The sequence below is a fragment of the Haliotis asinina genome, chromosome 16 (genome assembly GCF_037392515.1).
Source record: "Haliotis asinina isolate JCU_RB_2024 chromosome 16, JCU_Hal_asi_v2, whole genome shotgun sequence".
Classification (NCBI taxonomy): domain Eukaryota; kingdom Metazoa; phylum Mollusca; class Gastropoda; order Lepetellida; family Haliotidae; genus Haliotis; species Haliotis asinina.
Genome location: NC_090295.1, coordinates 13,129,834 through 13,146,292, shown reverse-complemented (window position 1 = coordinate 13,146,292; position 16,459 = coordinate 13,129,834). Strand labels below are relative to the sequence as shown.

The window sequence follows — 16,459 nt, the reverse complement described above, 5'->3', positions numbered from 1 at the left end:
CACGACGTTGTGTTATAACGACCTGACCACTCCACCCTTGAAGTTGCCTAGTACTAAAATAATATATTGATTCCAGAATGCAATTTCAAATGAGAATTCCACAGAGTATCTGCACATTAGCGTCAATGCCGCCAATGTGGCATTCACGATTTTACCAACTCGTCTGAAACGGTGTTATATCCACGGAATATTTCTAGCGCAACGACATTTGCAAGCCTAAAGGGCCTGCGAGTCTCGAGAGGCGCTACTTCCGGTGCTGAGCTGATTCCCTACTCCATTTGCGCGCGCCAGCTTGCGATGTGCGAGACGAGGTCCAGGTTACTTCCGGTACTATATTTCCTTCGACAAACGTATATTCATGAACCAGTTCTGATTCAAAATTGCACCTCCACCAAATATGACTTTACTAGATGGAACAAAGTGTACAACCACGTTTGGCTGTCACAGCTGATGGCAGTCACAGTATACTCATAGAAACGAATAAGTGAACACATGCAGCTACATGTGTCCCTTTATTTCATTCCAGAAATTCACTCATAGTGAATACATACCTTATGAAGAAACTTGGAAAAGAATAAAGGAACAAAGTCGTTTCTGTGAGTATAGCTGACTAGTCTTGGAATGGTCAGATCGGAAATTTGTTATTCCTGAAAACGTTAGCGGTTCCTTACAATCAACTGGCAAAAGAAAGCTATGAAACGTTGTTTGTCAATGGAAGTACTAATGTATCGCGAAGTGCCGTGACCTTCTTACACTAGCCCCATAGGGTTAAGACAGGCGTCCCGTTACGAACACTTTGTGGACTGGACCCATGGCCCTATCCACAAAACGTTTGGCACATTGTCATTTTGAAGTCTTTGGAAAAGTAGTTAAACGTTACGAATAAGCAGGGTGGATCTGTCCCAGGGAACCAGGATACGTCATCATCCTGGATGATCGTTTGTGACGTCATTAAACTTACGTCAAGTACCATAAATGTATTACGTCATGTATGTATTTCTTGCCAATTATGACATCACTGTTTCAAAGCGCCTAGCTATATATGAAAAAGAATTCGTGTTTACTAAATCCATCGTACGGAAGAAAAATGGCGTCAAATCAGTTGTTTTGTGTGTGAGAACTTCTGATGAGCAAGTCAGAAATGACTATTTTTTACATTACATTACACATTCATCTGCTCTGTATTGATGTTGTCTGATCAGTGTAAATTATATAACTGAAATATTGTTAAAAGCGACCAAACCAAAATAGTTCGCTCACCAGTGACACGTTTCACTCAAAACACTATGGGTAAACAGAACTTTTTTAGACTTAAACGAAAGGTTTTCAACATCAAAATAAAATTTAAACTCACTTCATTAGCTTAACAACATCCACTAAAGTCCTTGGTTGACTAAACGTTGGGAACTCCATCATGGCAGCCGAACACCGACGTGTCTTACACACTAATACCTTCCAATAAACATCCACTCTCTCATCTACTCTCTAATAAATACACCGCAATACCATAATACAACCCAATAATGCGGCTCCATGAGGCCGATCTGGGGAATGTATCAAACCCTAAAATCTCATTTCTCTCAGCGTGAATTGTTTGTGTGTTTGTATAACGCCACACTCGACATTCCAAGGCCCCGTTTCTCAAAACTATCTCATTGCTGCGAGAAAAGATCTTATGCTTACGAGAGATTTTAAAAATGGACCCTGCTATTTGGCGGTGGCCTGGAAATCATCTAGACTGGACCAGACAATCCAGTGATCAACATCATAAGCATTGATCTACGCAAATCGGATACGATGACATGTGTCAACCAAATCAGCGACCCTGCCCTCCCGAACTAATACTAGTTACGTTAGTTGAACTAATACTATACATAAAAACAGTAATTAAATGGTTTGCTGTAAAAGATCTCACGAGGTAGAATTTGACTTGAACATTCTGCTTTAGTTAAACCACATAATGAAACACCTCTTGAAAATATCCAGTGATGCCCAAATGACACCTTACACTTTCAGAAGTATAAGAAAGGATGTTTTAGGTGCTTGTAGATATTATTATCATGAAATATATATTATTATCATAATTCATATTATCATAGTTCATTTTGCTTTTACGACTCGTTCCAGCATCTTGTTGATTTTTTTTAAAATACCCCAAACAAAATGTTAATGAACATCTAAGGTATATTTCATTTCTGTACATTTAGAATGGTGTTCATATATTCCAAAAGCCAGGGGGTTTAATTATCATTTTGGTTTCAGTTTCCATTATATATTTTTCAAAAATGTACTTCCAGTTTCCACTCGTTCCCCTCATTTATATAACATGGACTAGTCTCACCTCGATACAACCACCTGTTAGTGGTTAAGATATTTACACCAAGAACAGACATTAAGGATTCCGGAAGACGGGATTTCAACCTTTTAAATCTCAGTTAATGCTTCTTTTTAAAATATGTAAAACATGTATGAAACATTGAAACCCGCAGTGAACTTTCCGTTAAAAATCGAACGATTGATCTGACACATTAATAAATTATAACAAATATTTTGAGATTGCCCCTATGTTTTTCAGCACTTGACCTTGTGTATAACTAACCGGATTTAAGAGGACACGATCTCGGGGGAGTTGGTTGGGGTGGGTGGGTGTCACTTTAAAGGCAGAAGATTCATTGTTTACGATGGTTTCATCCAGCACATACTGTTAACATATACACAGGCTGCATACACCTGTGTTCTATGTAGTTCATCAATCGTAATACCCAGGTTTGATTCGTGCTCACAGCGTATGATATTCTTACTAACATGACATTTGAACTATATTGTTATGTATCCACCGGGTGCAATAAAAGGTTGGCTTTATATTATATTCACTATATGGTCTTATTGTGTGGTTTAATCACATAGGGTTTTGCACGGGTACTCTTGTGCTATGCTTTCAAACGGGAACATGACAGGATATTTTTTCCAATATCTAGCGATCAAAGGACTAAACCAATTCACCGAAGTACTGATTACGTGATCTATAAAGATTTACTTTGTTGGATCGAACCTGGACCAGACAAACCATGGGTTGATATCATGAACAACATCCTATGCGATGACATGTAATGACATAATCGTTGTCTACAAGATAGAGCGTGTGCCAGGAGACATGTAGTTTCATTCCCTTATCGGGAGTTCTTAGATTGCCATGCTGGTAAAGCGTTCGCTCCTCACGCCAAGGATCCGAGCTCGATTCTCCATGAGTGAAATATGTGGAGCCATTTTATTTGTGGTTTCCCACGCTGTGATATAGCTGTAATAGCGACCAGAGAAGATCCGTGTTAGAACTGGTATTCAGCAATCCTTGCTTGTTGTAAAAGGCGATTAACGGAATCGGGTGGTCAGACTCGCTGACTTGGTTGACACATCGTATCCTAATTGCGTAGATCGATACTCATGTTGTTATCACTAGATTGTCTGGTCTAGACTCAATTATTTCGGGACTGCTGAACAATTTTCGAGGCGACGTAAACACAAAAAAACAAGAAAAAAAAACAAGCTAAAACGGCGTAAAATCATACTCACACACTCTCTCACTAATCCCAGGTCGCGTCGTATCAAATGACGTCAAATGATAAAACGTTTTACAATACTTGTGTTTGCACCACAAAACCGGCATTAGTACAGACTACAGACAACCCCAGACACACCTTCACGCACGTCTTCGTGAGAACAATGATTTCGACCTCGACGTCAAGCCCAGTTTCACCCACCCTCGTGCCAAAATAAGCCAGGATACAAGGCGATACAAGCTTGTACAACGAGAGTCTACTGTGAGGTCAATCTAATCCAACTCAAATTAAGTGCTCTTAGCCACAATACAATGCAGCATCATAATGAGACACTGTAAGGGCCCAGTGGTAAACCGGTGGTGAACCTGTTTCCTGATATGGTAGAGAGCTTCTGTATGTGAATACAAAGTAAAACTGTATAGCTTTGTCTTTTGTCTTTTGTCTTTGTAAAGAAAACCCTTGTAAATCGGTCATCGGTAGTAATGCCATACGTCAGCATTGCTGAACATATTTGGTTATTTCTTTGAGGTGAATGTCGGTTGAGTGTGTGTAAACACAATTGCCCTTTGCCGCTGTTTACACTGCCAGTATTGTAATGCTATTGCATATTTTATGTATCTTTCAGATATCTTTTAACGAAACTATTTCCTTATCTACATCTAGCCTTGCTCAGTATTATACATGTATAAGGACAATACGTTTTATGATTCTGTTTTTGTTTGTTTGTTTGAACAACATTTACCTCATGCTAGTCATGAGGGGTAAGTCGAAATAGTTAAGGGTTTTAATCAAGTACAGGTATGTTCGTATCGATGGCTAATGTATTTGAATTATAGAAGGTATTTACGAAACTGGACTACATTTATAGGAAAACTAATAGGACCTATAACCTAAGTTCGTTATATGCACTTCGACTAAATATTCAAAATGAGTCGTTATATCCTCAGGTAGTTACAACCGTTTGGTTTGACATGAAAGTAGTTTTGTCCTTGTTGTTTTCGTTTTGGACTTTTCCTATGCTGTTTTTGTTTATCGTCATTGTGTAGTTGCGATGGCCTGAACCTTCGTTCCAAATAGACTAAGTCATTCTATTCCCGTTTGTTACATGTCTTATTAAATGTCGTGGTGGCTGAGCGGGTAAGTGTGCACTGGTGATCACGTGGCTGAGTGAGTTTAGTTTTACGCCGCGCTCAGAAATATTCCAGCTATATGGCGATAGTTTGTAAATAATCGATTCTGTACCAGACAATTCAGTGATCAACATCATGAGCATCGATCTGCGTAATTGGGAACCGATGGCATGTGTCAACCACGTCAGCGAGGCTGACCACCCGATCCCATTAGTCGCTTCGAACGAGACGCATGGGTTACTGAAGGCCAATATTCTAACCCGTACTTTACTTAGAAATTGTGATCTTAAATATAACATGTGTTACCTTTGACCACTAAACGGCATTGTGTAATCATCTCTTATTACGTTTTTAGGTCCATCAAGGGTGAATATTTACTCGATGTCTATTTGTCTCAAATCTAAGAAAAAATAAACCCAATCGCTCACCTTTGCTGAAGAAGTTTCTGCCACAGTAGGCGCCATGTTGCAAGATCACGTCCAATATCATTTTCAAATGTCACAGCCTTAGACTTTGAGGATGATCTGCCACCAGAGGGCGAACCGTGCACCCTCGGGTCTCTTGGTCTTCGAAGATGGCGTGAATTGCTCATGGTCACTATAGTGAATATTTCTCATCTAAAGTCCCGGATTAGAGCCATACCATCAATCAGCGGAGTAAAATATTTGTATGTTGACCTTATCAGAGATTATTACTACACAACAGACCATCTGCTCGCCAATGACACCTGTATTTTGCCTGGATTAAATGCTCCCATCATGTCAACGTTAAAAGGGTCCACTCGAAATCCTCTGGTCCCTTAGCAAACTAAGACTTCGCATTGCCGATTGGTGCGAATCAATAATAAGAGAAAACACCTGTTCAAGTACAATTGCTATTAAACGAACAATCATACCACGCAGCTATCAAAGGGCAATCAAAGTAACAGCGCTGGTTGATTGTATGATTTCCGCTTCCAATTACAACAACTTCCGCGAACGTCTACAGGAGCGTCCACTAGCTTTCTCCTGTTGTCATAGCTGTGTGATATAACACAATATCGCCCGGCGACCACACCGTGCACGTATAACATTGGGAAACATGGAAGTATCAAAATGCACTTTGATGTCCAACATCCGTGTTAGAGGCACATCTAGGGGCTTGTACATATGGAGCTGTCACAGATGATCGTACTCGGTAAAGTACAACTACAAATTATGCAGATAACTTCTATGTTATTGTAACCGTTTCCTATTGTTGGTACCAAGCAGAAAGCTATGCCGTTTACCCGGAAAAACAAATAGCAAGTATGGCTGATATCAAACATGGACTTCATCGACAAGGTACAGAGGGTATTCTTCAGTTCTTGATGATGACGTAACATGGCTGATTGTCCGTAGAGATAACATCAGTTGGATCGTGCCTTCATGTAATATCCCAGTAATATTTCTCAGTTCAAATGCCAAAGAACGCTGCAACATCAGACAATTCACAATATGTGGGACTTACACGTACAGCAGTTTGTACTGAATTCGTTGCGTGTCGTTTAATGCTGTTCTGTGACGTTTGTTTAGATACTACTGAAGTACCAAATACATTCACCCATAGGTAATAGTTCTTTCACATAAAGAAAACGTTAAATTTCTCGAGTGAATTATTTTCACATTATCCTTTTACCCATATTATGAGCTATTAACACAACACTTTTTATAGTTGTCACGTGAACTGACCAACAGGACCATAGAAAAGGTACATTGTTTCTGACGACTGTTGTGTGATGACATTCTTTTCGGAAAATGTTGACCCAAAGGCAATCAAACGAAATCCGATAACTTTCCAGCACCTGTCAACAGTTCATTGTAGGTATATCCCAATTTGGGAACACCATGCCGCTATGGTCATTCCAACTCGTTGTTGAAGAATCAGATAGTCACTGGAAACACGTAGTGACGGTGTATATGAAGATGCACAGAATTCGGTACTTGTCGCTCCAGTTCTCTAGCCTCAGCGTCGTGGTAATTTCCGGACACATTCAAACCAGTTGAAACCATAACAGGTACTGGACATTAGGCTGATTCCTTTATGTAGTAATCTGATGACCGCTCATTCACCCAACACCATCCGTACATCTCCACTATGATTGCTTCTGTCACATATGCAATAATTTACTGGCATGCTATGTAGTCATAAACCAGCCCTTGGTATAGTTCAACAGGTGCCCCTAGACGTCCCTGGTCGTAAACCGGCTTCCCCGATGGTCCTTGGTGCGTCATTCAAGCTGTGTTCACAGATAGTGATTCAACTGGTGAAGCAGATATTGTCGATCAAACACTTCAGCGGATAGCCTGTGTTATGATAAGTCGTTCAAACTGTGACAGATCTAATCTTTCATCTGTCATATATACAAAGGATGGGTGTATCACAGTAACAGTAACCAAACACAATAGAGTTACATGGGGCACCTTCCTGAGCCTTTGTGAAGGAGTGCTTTTAATGTACGTAGCTTTTAGCAATATTTCAGCAATATCACGGCGGGGGACGCCAGAAAAAGGCTTCACACACTGTACCCATATGGAGAATCGAACCCGGATCTTTGGCGTGACGAGCGAACGATTTAACCACTAGGCTACCCACAGTCCTTCCTGGTCCTTGTGATTAGTTGACACGTTCAGGTAAACTATGGACATGTATCAAACAGTAATATAAGATGCATCGATGAGAGTGATCATATATGAACGATGCTCCATACACAAACCTACGCTTGTAACCCTCGGCATTTGGTACTCTGGATTTAACCCGAATCATGGACATCCAAAATGAACAACACATGTGTTTGTAAAGCTTGGACCACATGTGTGAACAGGCAAAATACTCGGCAGAACATGGGACTTCCTTCAGCTCAAATGTCAACTGACCTAACATTTCTAACTCCGCTTTAATAGTTTCTGTTTTGATATAAGTTACTACTACTTTGAGAGACAAACGATGACATCTTGATTTCAGTTCACTGCCTCCATCCGATCAATGGTAATTTTAAGGTGTCGTCGTTTCAGTCCAACCCTTCTTGTGATAAGTTCTTCAAAATGAAATCACACATTTGGGTAGCAATCACTTGGAGATGTTTGTCACGACGGCCACGGTTGAAAATATTAATTCACAGATGCCATAAGATGCTATGTCGTGGTATGCCTCAAACTTGAAAATCTGCAGCTACGAACATTGTTCTTGATGATGAGAACAAGCAGCACGGCAGCAGCAAAGACGACGTATTCAGGAGCATCAAACAGAACAACACTTTGTATTAGAACCTCTTCATAGAGAGAATTCATAGAGGCGTTATGCCAGTGTGGTTACTGGTCGCAGTTGATATCCGAACTGATACACTTGTCAGGACGATTGTCCTCGGATATAAAATCAGGAACACTTGCGCAATGGTGTTGTTGCGAGCTGTCATTGTTAGCGCTTGGCACATCTTACGCAGAGACACAATATCTGCGGAAATATCTGAAACCTCCATCTCCTGCTTGTTAGTCGTATTCTAATGAGACAAACACAGTATCCAACACTCTGTAATTGGGTACATTCTGTTATGGATATGTAGACTGCTCAATCAATGAAGCACGAAGCGGGAGACAATTGTCGTCTGCTGGGGTGTAAACCAAATTAAGGGTGTCATTGTTCCCTATCTGTCGCTGGTATTATTACTAATTGTGTATCCTGACGATTTATATTCATAATATGGTGATGAAGCCGCATATAATTGGGAAAACACAATGCCTTCTCTTGATGGTCACCATTACGGTATTTGGTTAGGTTCAGATGTACCTCGATGATTGAAAGGTGTAAATATTTGACACTGCAGTTTACGGACGTTGTGAATACTTGATCAAGCGTGACCATGGGAGAGCTAGAGAGAGAGAGAGGGGGGGGGGGGGGGGGGGCAGAGAGACAGACAGAGACAAAGACAGGGACAGAGAGACAGGAGACAGAGGCAGGAAGATAGAGAGAGAGACAGAAAGAGACACAATCACAGAGAGAGAGGGGGTGGAGGAAATCAGAGTTACAGATAGAAAGAGACAGATTCACAAACAGAGAGGCAGTCACAGAGAAATAGTCACAGATGAGGAGAGGAGAGGAGAGTTTTTTTATGAAAAGGATGTAATCAATTTTAGTGGTATTAATTCATGTTCGACACTTTCTAATGAAAATGGTACATCAACAAAGGCAATATCATTGTCGGTTACAACACTGACACTGCCACGGTAGCAAATGTTTTGCCTCATGGTGAAAATCTGTTGTCTCGAACAATTGATAACTCGATATAGCTTCGATATTCCTTTGGAGGTGTATTGGTAATGGGATTGTGAATAAGTTAATATAACGTTATGCCGTTTTTATCTTGCAGTGATGCCACTTCTGCTAGAATTAGGAAAACCGGAAGTGATCATGCAAATGAAGGTTTGTGTGACGTATACGCAGATCGGGGTCATTTCCGGTCAAAGTTCACTGTAGGCCTATACATCTCAGTGTAACACCGCTACTGGATCTATCTTGTTTGGAAAACGTCTAATTTCGGTCTCTCGGTGATACTGACTAACACTGATTTCTGAACGTTGTGTCTTTCCTGAAAATCACAATAGGCCTCCAAGTGCTAGACATTACGATTCTATTTCTGGTGACATGAATGAAGACTAGGTTATAAGGGATCAGTTTAAATACGATCTGTGCAGGAGATGGGACAAGACGACCACCCGTGGCCATCTGATTGAATATCTAGCTGTTTGAAATATGCATACATACCAAATGTGGATGTCATGTCACATCCTGAAACTTAAAACATCCACATAGAGAATACTGAACGATACCCGTGTAATATCGTATCTATGAAGCTAATGAATGGGTTGCTATCTGACGAGATAAATTCTAAGCAGTGAACTCCTAAGAATTCAACTAGTGTGATTACTCAGCTCTCCGCGAGTCAAGCAAGGTCTAAAGTGACCTTCACACGACAAACTAAAGTTTGACAACACAACAACTCGCCACCAACATCAGTTTCAGAGTTGTCCAACTGTTGCCGAAAAATGGGATCGATCTCTTTTTCTCACCAACGTTTCAATCGAATTTTCGGTGTTGTTGTTGTCAAACTCGAGTTTGACGTGTGAAGGGTTGTCATACTCGTGTTGTTCAGAAACAACCAATCGCAGTCAGCCAACTGTCACATGATGTTTTGGTTGTCTGGTCAAGTCGAACAACAAAATGGCATCGGTCAAATAACACGAAAGTTTGACTACATGTGCTTGACGTGCAAAAGCGCGAACTTGACAACTCTTTAAAATACAAGAACGTGTGTTTTCAAACTTTTGTGTGAAGCCCGAGATATTAGCACTGTGATGTCATAACTGTAAATCACTGTGACGTCATACCAACGTCACAAGGCGATGTCATCATGTAATGTGTACGTAATAACATTGTAAAATTTCTAAACAGTGGTATCAGTGCTTTTAGACCACTGCGGCCGTTGGTTAAGGTCAAGCAGGACGTTTGGAAGACGTTAATCACGACGAGGGACACCAGAAATGGACAGAACACACATTGTACCCATTTGGAGAATCTGGCGTGACGAGTGAAAGCCTAAACCACTAGGCTTCCTCATCGCGCTCTAATCACAGCTAAAGCTAAAACTTTCCGTCCGAATGCCCTAGATATGTATAACGTCTTCCATTCCGCTTCTCCACCTGCTTAACATCACTTCGGTAAACAGTTCCGTTCAATATACGAGGGCATGTAAAAAATGGTGTAATTCGGCACTACCAATTGCTGTGTTGCGTCCCTTGGATATGCCAGAATCCGCTAGTCGTTGATTCGATTCCGATTATAAATCACGATCTTAGTTTCAGCGGATTGGTAAAAGTCTACCACTTTTAGTGACCTTCCCTCCAAAACATGCCTCAATACACATAAACACTGTTCATTGAGTGAAACATAAAGCCCTCGCCAAAAGTAAATTTCCACAAGCACGGCGAAGTGTAACAGAGGTACATAACATGGATGATCCGTTACATTCGGCTCCACCTGCTGACTCTACGAAAATAAAGATATGGCCAGCAAGTGCTTTGTGATAAAACTGTGTTAATCTGTAACCATGGTTACATTATCAATCTCTCCCTACTAATCCAAGAATACTCAAAATAACTGATTATATTTGTGTAAACGTAACTTGTCTGACAAGTTTGAGTATGCACTGCGTCTCCTTACACTGACAAATCTGAGTGTTTTGTTAGATAACATCACGTGGTCAGTCACAAATATCGCTCACTTTGCAGTACTGCTCATACAGTGTACTTCGCTTCTATCAAGGTCACGCGGTCATGGCCTGGCTGAGAGCAGTCTAAGTAAACTTTGTCTCAGTATTATTCGTTACACTCCTACACTGAGTCTAACAAACCTTAGCAGGAGGTCGCGTCAGATAACCTCACATTCAAGCCGATACTTGTTAAACTTGCTCTCAGTGTGAAATGGAGATTGTATGCGCTCCGATATTATAATATAAATGTGTTTCGTTATGTTTCATGTATATTTGATTGCTCTATGCAGAGACCATATAATATATATATATAATATAATATTATATGGTCTCTGCTCTATGTTATATGACTCATAAGAATGAATTTTGACTTGACTTGACTTGAGCGACCTACGACCGCCCAGTCAACCACGAGACGGCGGAACGGATTTAACCAATCAGACAACGGCTACTGTTTAGGACTTTCAAATTTTCCCAGCCACTGACACTGATCACTCAACAAACGAAATTCCGCATAATACACGGATATTTGACCTGCAGTATATACACATGGGACTTTCTGATGACATGATTACCATTAGCTAATATTTCCACAATCCGCCATCCTTGAATATTGATAAAAACGCTATTTTATTATTCAGCGACTGTTCATTCACTGTTGTAGCGTGCACCTTGTTCATCACCCGGAAGCAATCATACGGCAAATAGCATTAGGAATCGCTCGGGTACAAACCCTTTCGATGTTAAAGTTCCCTCCGCCCCTAAACATTTATAAGGTTATACGGATTCCATATGTGGGATAAACGTGTTTGACAATAAATACCAAAATCTCGCGAAACGAGACAAAAGTAAACGCTCAGAAAACAAGTTACGTGACAATTGATAAATCCGCTAGATTATATTTAGGTTCAAAGGGAAAACAAGTGCATTTGCAGTTTTCCATGCATTCCCATTTTAAGAGTATCTCTGGAAATTACCTCCCTTAAATGACAAGCATGGTGTTATCTTTAAACTGCACACACTGTGTGTCTCTTTAATCAAAGGGGGTGAATGGAGTAAAACAAATCAAGAGTCCTTGTGGAGGCAAAGATGTAAATTAAATGGGATGGTTGCTTTTGCAGTTTTAGGGCGACTTGGGCCAGTAAAAAACCTACTTGCGCCCTAATTAAATGGGATAAAGGATCTATAGTTACCTCCCTTTGCCCATCGCAGAGGCGAGCTCCGTAACGATGTAGCAAATATCATTTATGAGAACGTCTGAAACTATCAGTGTACGGCCCATGACACTACATAAATTATTATATCATACATTCCATGTATGGCAAGAGTCGTCTGTCTGGAAGCTGTTCGCCTGGAAGTTTCGATTATCAGAATCAGGCAAGTCATAAACCGCATCAATAGGAGTGAGTCTAGTTTTACGCCGCACTCAGCAATATTCCAGCTATATGGGGGCGGTCTGTGAGTAGTCGAGTCTGGACCAGACAATCCAGTGACCAACAAAATGAGCATCGATCTGCGCAATTGGGAACCGATGACATGTGTCAACCAAGTCAGCGAGCCTGACCACCCGATCCCGTTAGTCGCCTCTTACGACAAGCATAGTCGCCTTTTATGGCAAGCATGGGTTACTGAAGGCCTACTATACCCCGGGACATTCACGGGTCGCATCAATAGGAAGCTAAAGTGAGTGCACAGATCCTTTTATATAATATGGGCCAACATATTGTCGAAGATGTGTGGCATTAATATTCAGTTGCAGATTCAAATGGAATTGATTTGTCCTCGCACCCCGTACGCTGTCCTGAGCTAAAACGGGTACGGGACTGGAAATTCTGGTACCTCGATCCCGTGGGGACACTATGCGACAGTACGTGGGGGCTAAGAGGATTCGTGGATATTCAGTACATATATGCTGTCAAAAAAAAGCCCCAAAACATATGAAACTTGTACAGCGGTCATCACAAGTTACGGATATTTCAGTATTGTGTAAACTACAGCATCCAAGGAGCTGCGAAACTTAGTTCTCCGGAGCTCATGGATAGAACATCACGTCCACACCCATGATAAAACTCTTCTTACCTGTTATTACATGAAGTATCCCCGGGGAAGGGATATCCTCCGCTGTACCCGATTATCTCGGTATTGATTTTGTTCGTAAGTCCAATTGGTAACACAACTAAGCTACTTACAGACCTCGGGTTAAATCGTGAGTGGATTTACAATACCATACATTTACTCTCACACACAAAAGATAATTGTCACGAAAGATACATGTATAATTAGAACAGTTAATGTTGAAATATCAAAGTACAACAATATTTATCTGGGGGTATGTTGTGCAATAATAAGTTTTATTTGAGAATGGAGATGAAGGAGTAAGCATTAACTCCGAAACGTTGTGTTCTCATATAAAGAAGTTGATATCCATTAAAATCTTCATTCTTATGTATTTCACTTTTAAATGCCCTTCAAAGACATAAGTTTTATTTGGACTTAAATGCAGCATAGGCCTTGCTTTTATGCAAATGTCCAACACTGATGTCCAGCTTATGCATGTTTGTTTGAGTGCATATGGTACTCTCAGTATTAAGCCTGATCCCCACCATAAGATATACCGTTAATAAAAGTAGGGGATGTTTCATTTTGCTAGCATACCACTAGGCAATGCCAATGCACATGAGAAAAAGTAAATATATATACATTTCCCCTTAATTTGTCTTCATCATGTGTTTCCTACTTGGATTCATCATTTGCACTTTATCAATCTTGTAAATCCAATATCCCTACCTTTCAATACTGTATTAATGTGTACACAGTCGAGCGTTCCCATGCATGATTTGTCTCAAAGGCTACTGACTCATTTAGATGATAATCACCAGAATCGCCCAGATGGATTATTATAGCCATGGCTATATCTCCACTAAACATGTCACTTGTCTTTTACCTGACAGAGAGAGAGAGAGTACCCACGAACAAATGGGCAGGCGCAACGTCGACAACTTCAACAGCAACAACAGCGCTCAAATCATATTATCGCGTTAAAAGTAAAAACGGTTTCCGCAATTTATTGCACTTTAAATTAGCCCATGTCGGAGACAAGTATATATTTGTAGCAACAATCATATCAGAGTGTGGTGGCTACTGGACAAATATCGTCACATTACCTACCTTTTTAACAAGCTAAGGCGGCCATAGGTGCACAGCTCGTCATATCGTTCCACAAACGAGACAGGTACATGATGGTCGATGTATACCTTGTTATTTACGTTTGGCATCATGGAAATCGATGATTATACTACTTTCTTTAACAGACACGAAATCGGCAATCCGTTACCATGGTAACGCGAGTTGTCACGCGGAAAAGCAATTTGTCCAGATTGTGCGTCTTGCTACAAGAACGAGTAAGAAGTGGTATGTCTGTGGAAGATCCTGAGCTGTGGACATCGTGGGGGTTGAGTGGTGGCCAGAGGTGATGAACAGAACGGGCGTCAGTCAATAGTCACATTTGGCATATGACACATTTTTGAGCATGGCCTGACCCCTGCCGCATACAAAACCTTCCAATAATATTTTGGATTTTATCAGAGAAATCCTCACTTGTTTCTGTTTTCAAATGTTCCTTGTAGAATTCGTACCTAGGATGAGTGGTTTTAATCAAAAGCAAATGTTGCCGTACAATGGCAAATAAGAGCGACATCTCTTCTGTCCAATCTTCAGTCGTTTATTTCGGGTTAGCACAGACTCAATCATCGCGTTTATGGAATATTGCACATTATATCAACCACTCGTTTGAACATTGCTTTTTCCAGGACACAGAAGAAACAAGCAGCTTCAATTACCAACAGAAAATAACATCATTAATAATACCCAGGAGCAAAATTCCATTAGCAAATGAGTGTAAATGACGCTACATCGCTACACCTATGTGGCTGTCATTTTCATTCCCGGGTCTTAAAAATAGTACAATATTTGTGAAACTAACAGAGATTTAATAAAGGAATATCCTACCTGCCCATTGTGCCACTATTCCACGTTGGCGAGGAGACGTTTTCAGTTGATACAACTAAGAGAAAGTCTCGGACAATTCTGTCACACTGAGATCTGAGAGTGGCCAGGCATTATGCCTCCTTATTGCCTTATGTATGGATTATCTGATTAGCAGGTTCAGATTATCGGTCTTCTTGTGGATTTATCCAAGTTATATTTAGAAACACTGTTAGTTAACATAAGATTATATACATGTTCAATCAACATGCGTCTATTGATTAGCAGGTCGATCTCATGATAGGTGATTAATTTATTATAGGTTTTGATGTGCCATATTATGATTTCATACACATGGCTGGTTTCAGGACAAAACATATGATGTGATTATGCTGTTGATAACTGATGTGTAAAGAGTGCAGATATTGCTTAAGTGACGAAAACATTTAGGTCACACACGAACAACTCAGATGGAAAATATTCGTGGTTTCGAGATACGAGCATGTTGACAGAAATGGGCGAGTGTGGTTTGTCTTACGCCACGGTCAGCAATACTTCAGACAATATCACCATTACTATTCTGCACCCAGGGGATGTCCGGAATTCTTCCATGTAGGGTCACTATCATGAGTTACCGGCGAGGATCCGGGTTAGAATTGATCTTCAGCAACCCATAAAGAATGTCATAAAACGTGACTTGTTGACTTGGTTGACACGTTATCGTATCCCAGTTGCGTAGGTCGATGTTCATGCTGTTGATCACTGAATTGCCGTATCCAGACTCGATTATTTACAGACCGCTGCATATTACCGTGTTATTGCAAAATGCAGCGATAAAGAACAAACCAACCAATCATGAGATCAAAATATGTACAATACAGCTAAATCAGAGAGGCGTCCGTATAATATCGTATTCGCTGCTACCGCGATGCGCGCATCTGCGCTCATTTACTTTGGAGAGAAATTGGGGATCAAATATATGGTCAAAGATGTACAACAGGTAATAAACTGAAACCAATATCGTGTTGATGATTTTACTGTATACTCAGTTTGACGAACAGAGGGTTTGTAGCACTGAAATTACTTTTACATAATTTTTCATTTTCTAAACTGAGATTCCTTAGCATATTGATTTTAATACTTGAACAATTAATCAATTCTGTGATTACTAATGAATTTCTTGGATCAGTTACGTGGTTGACGTTTAATTTGCACATTACTGCAGTCTATGGTATCTGTCCTGATGAAACACGTGTCCAAAACACAGTGGCTTTACACAGCTTTTAGCACTATTCCAGCAATAACACGGTGGGGGTACGAGGTAGTGGGAGAGGGGAGGGGGACACCTGAAATGGACCTCACACATTGTATAGACGTGCACAACCGAACCAGGTTCTTCGGCGTGACAAGCGAATGCATTAACCTCCAGATTATACCACCGCTGCTAGTCACACCACAGGTAACTTGTAGAGCAAATGGGTGGCGCAGCATAGAGAAAATGACCA

General features: G+C 40.6%; 1 protein-coding gene across 1 annotated transcript in view; it reads right to left on the bottom strand.

Annotated features, from left to right (window-relative positions):
* The window catches only part of LOC137268422 (uncharacterized), a 31,706-nt gene extending 24,742 nt beyond the window's left edge, over nt 1-6,964 (bottom strand). Inside the window, exon 1 of the mRNA XM_067802990.1 lies at nt 5,116-6,964. Coding sequence (XP_067659091.1) covers nt 5,116-5,279 — 164 coding nt within the window. The 5' untranslated portion in view covers nt 5,280-6,964. The remainder of the gene's footprint in view (nt 1-5,115) is intronic.
* Between the last annotated feature and the right edge of the window lie 9,495 nt (nt 6,965-16,459).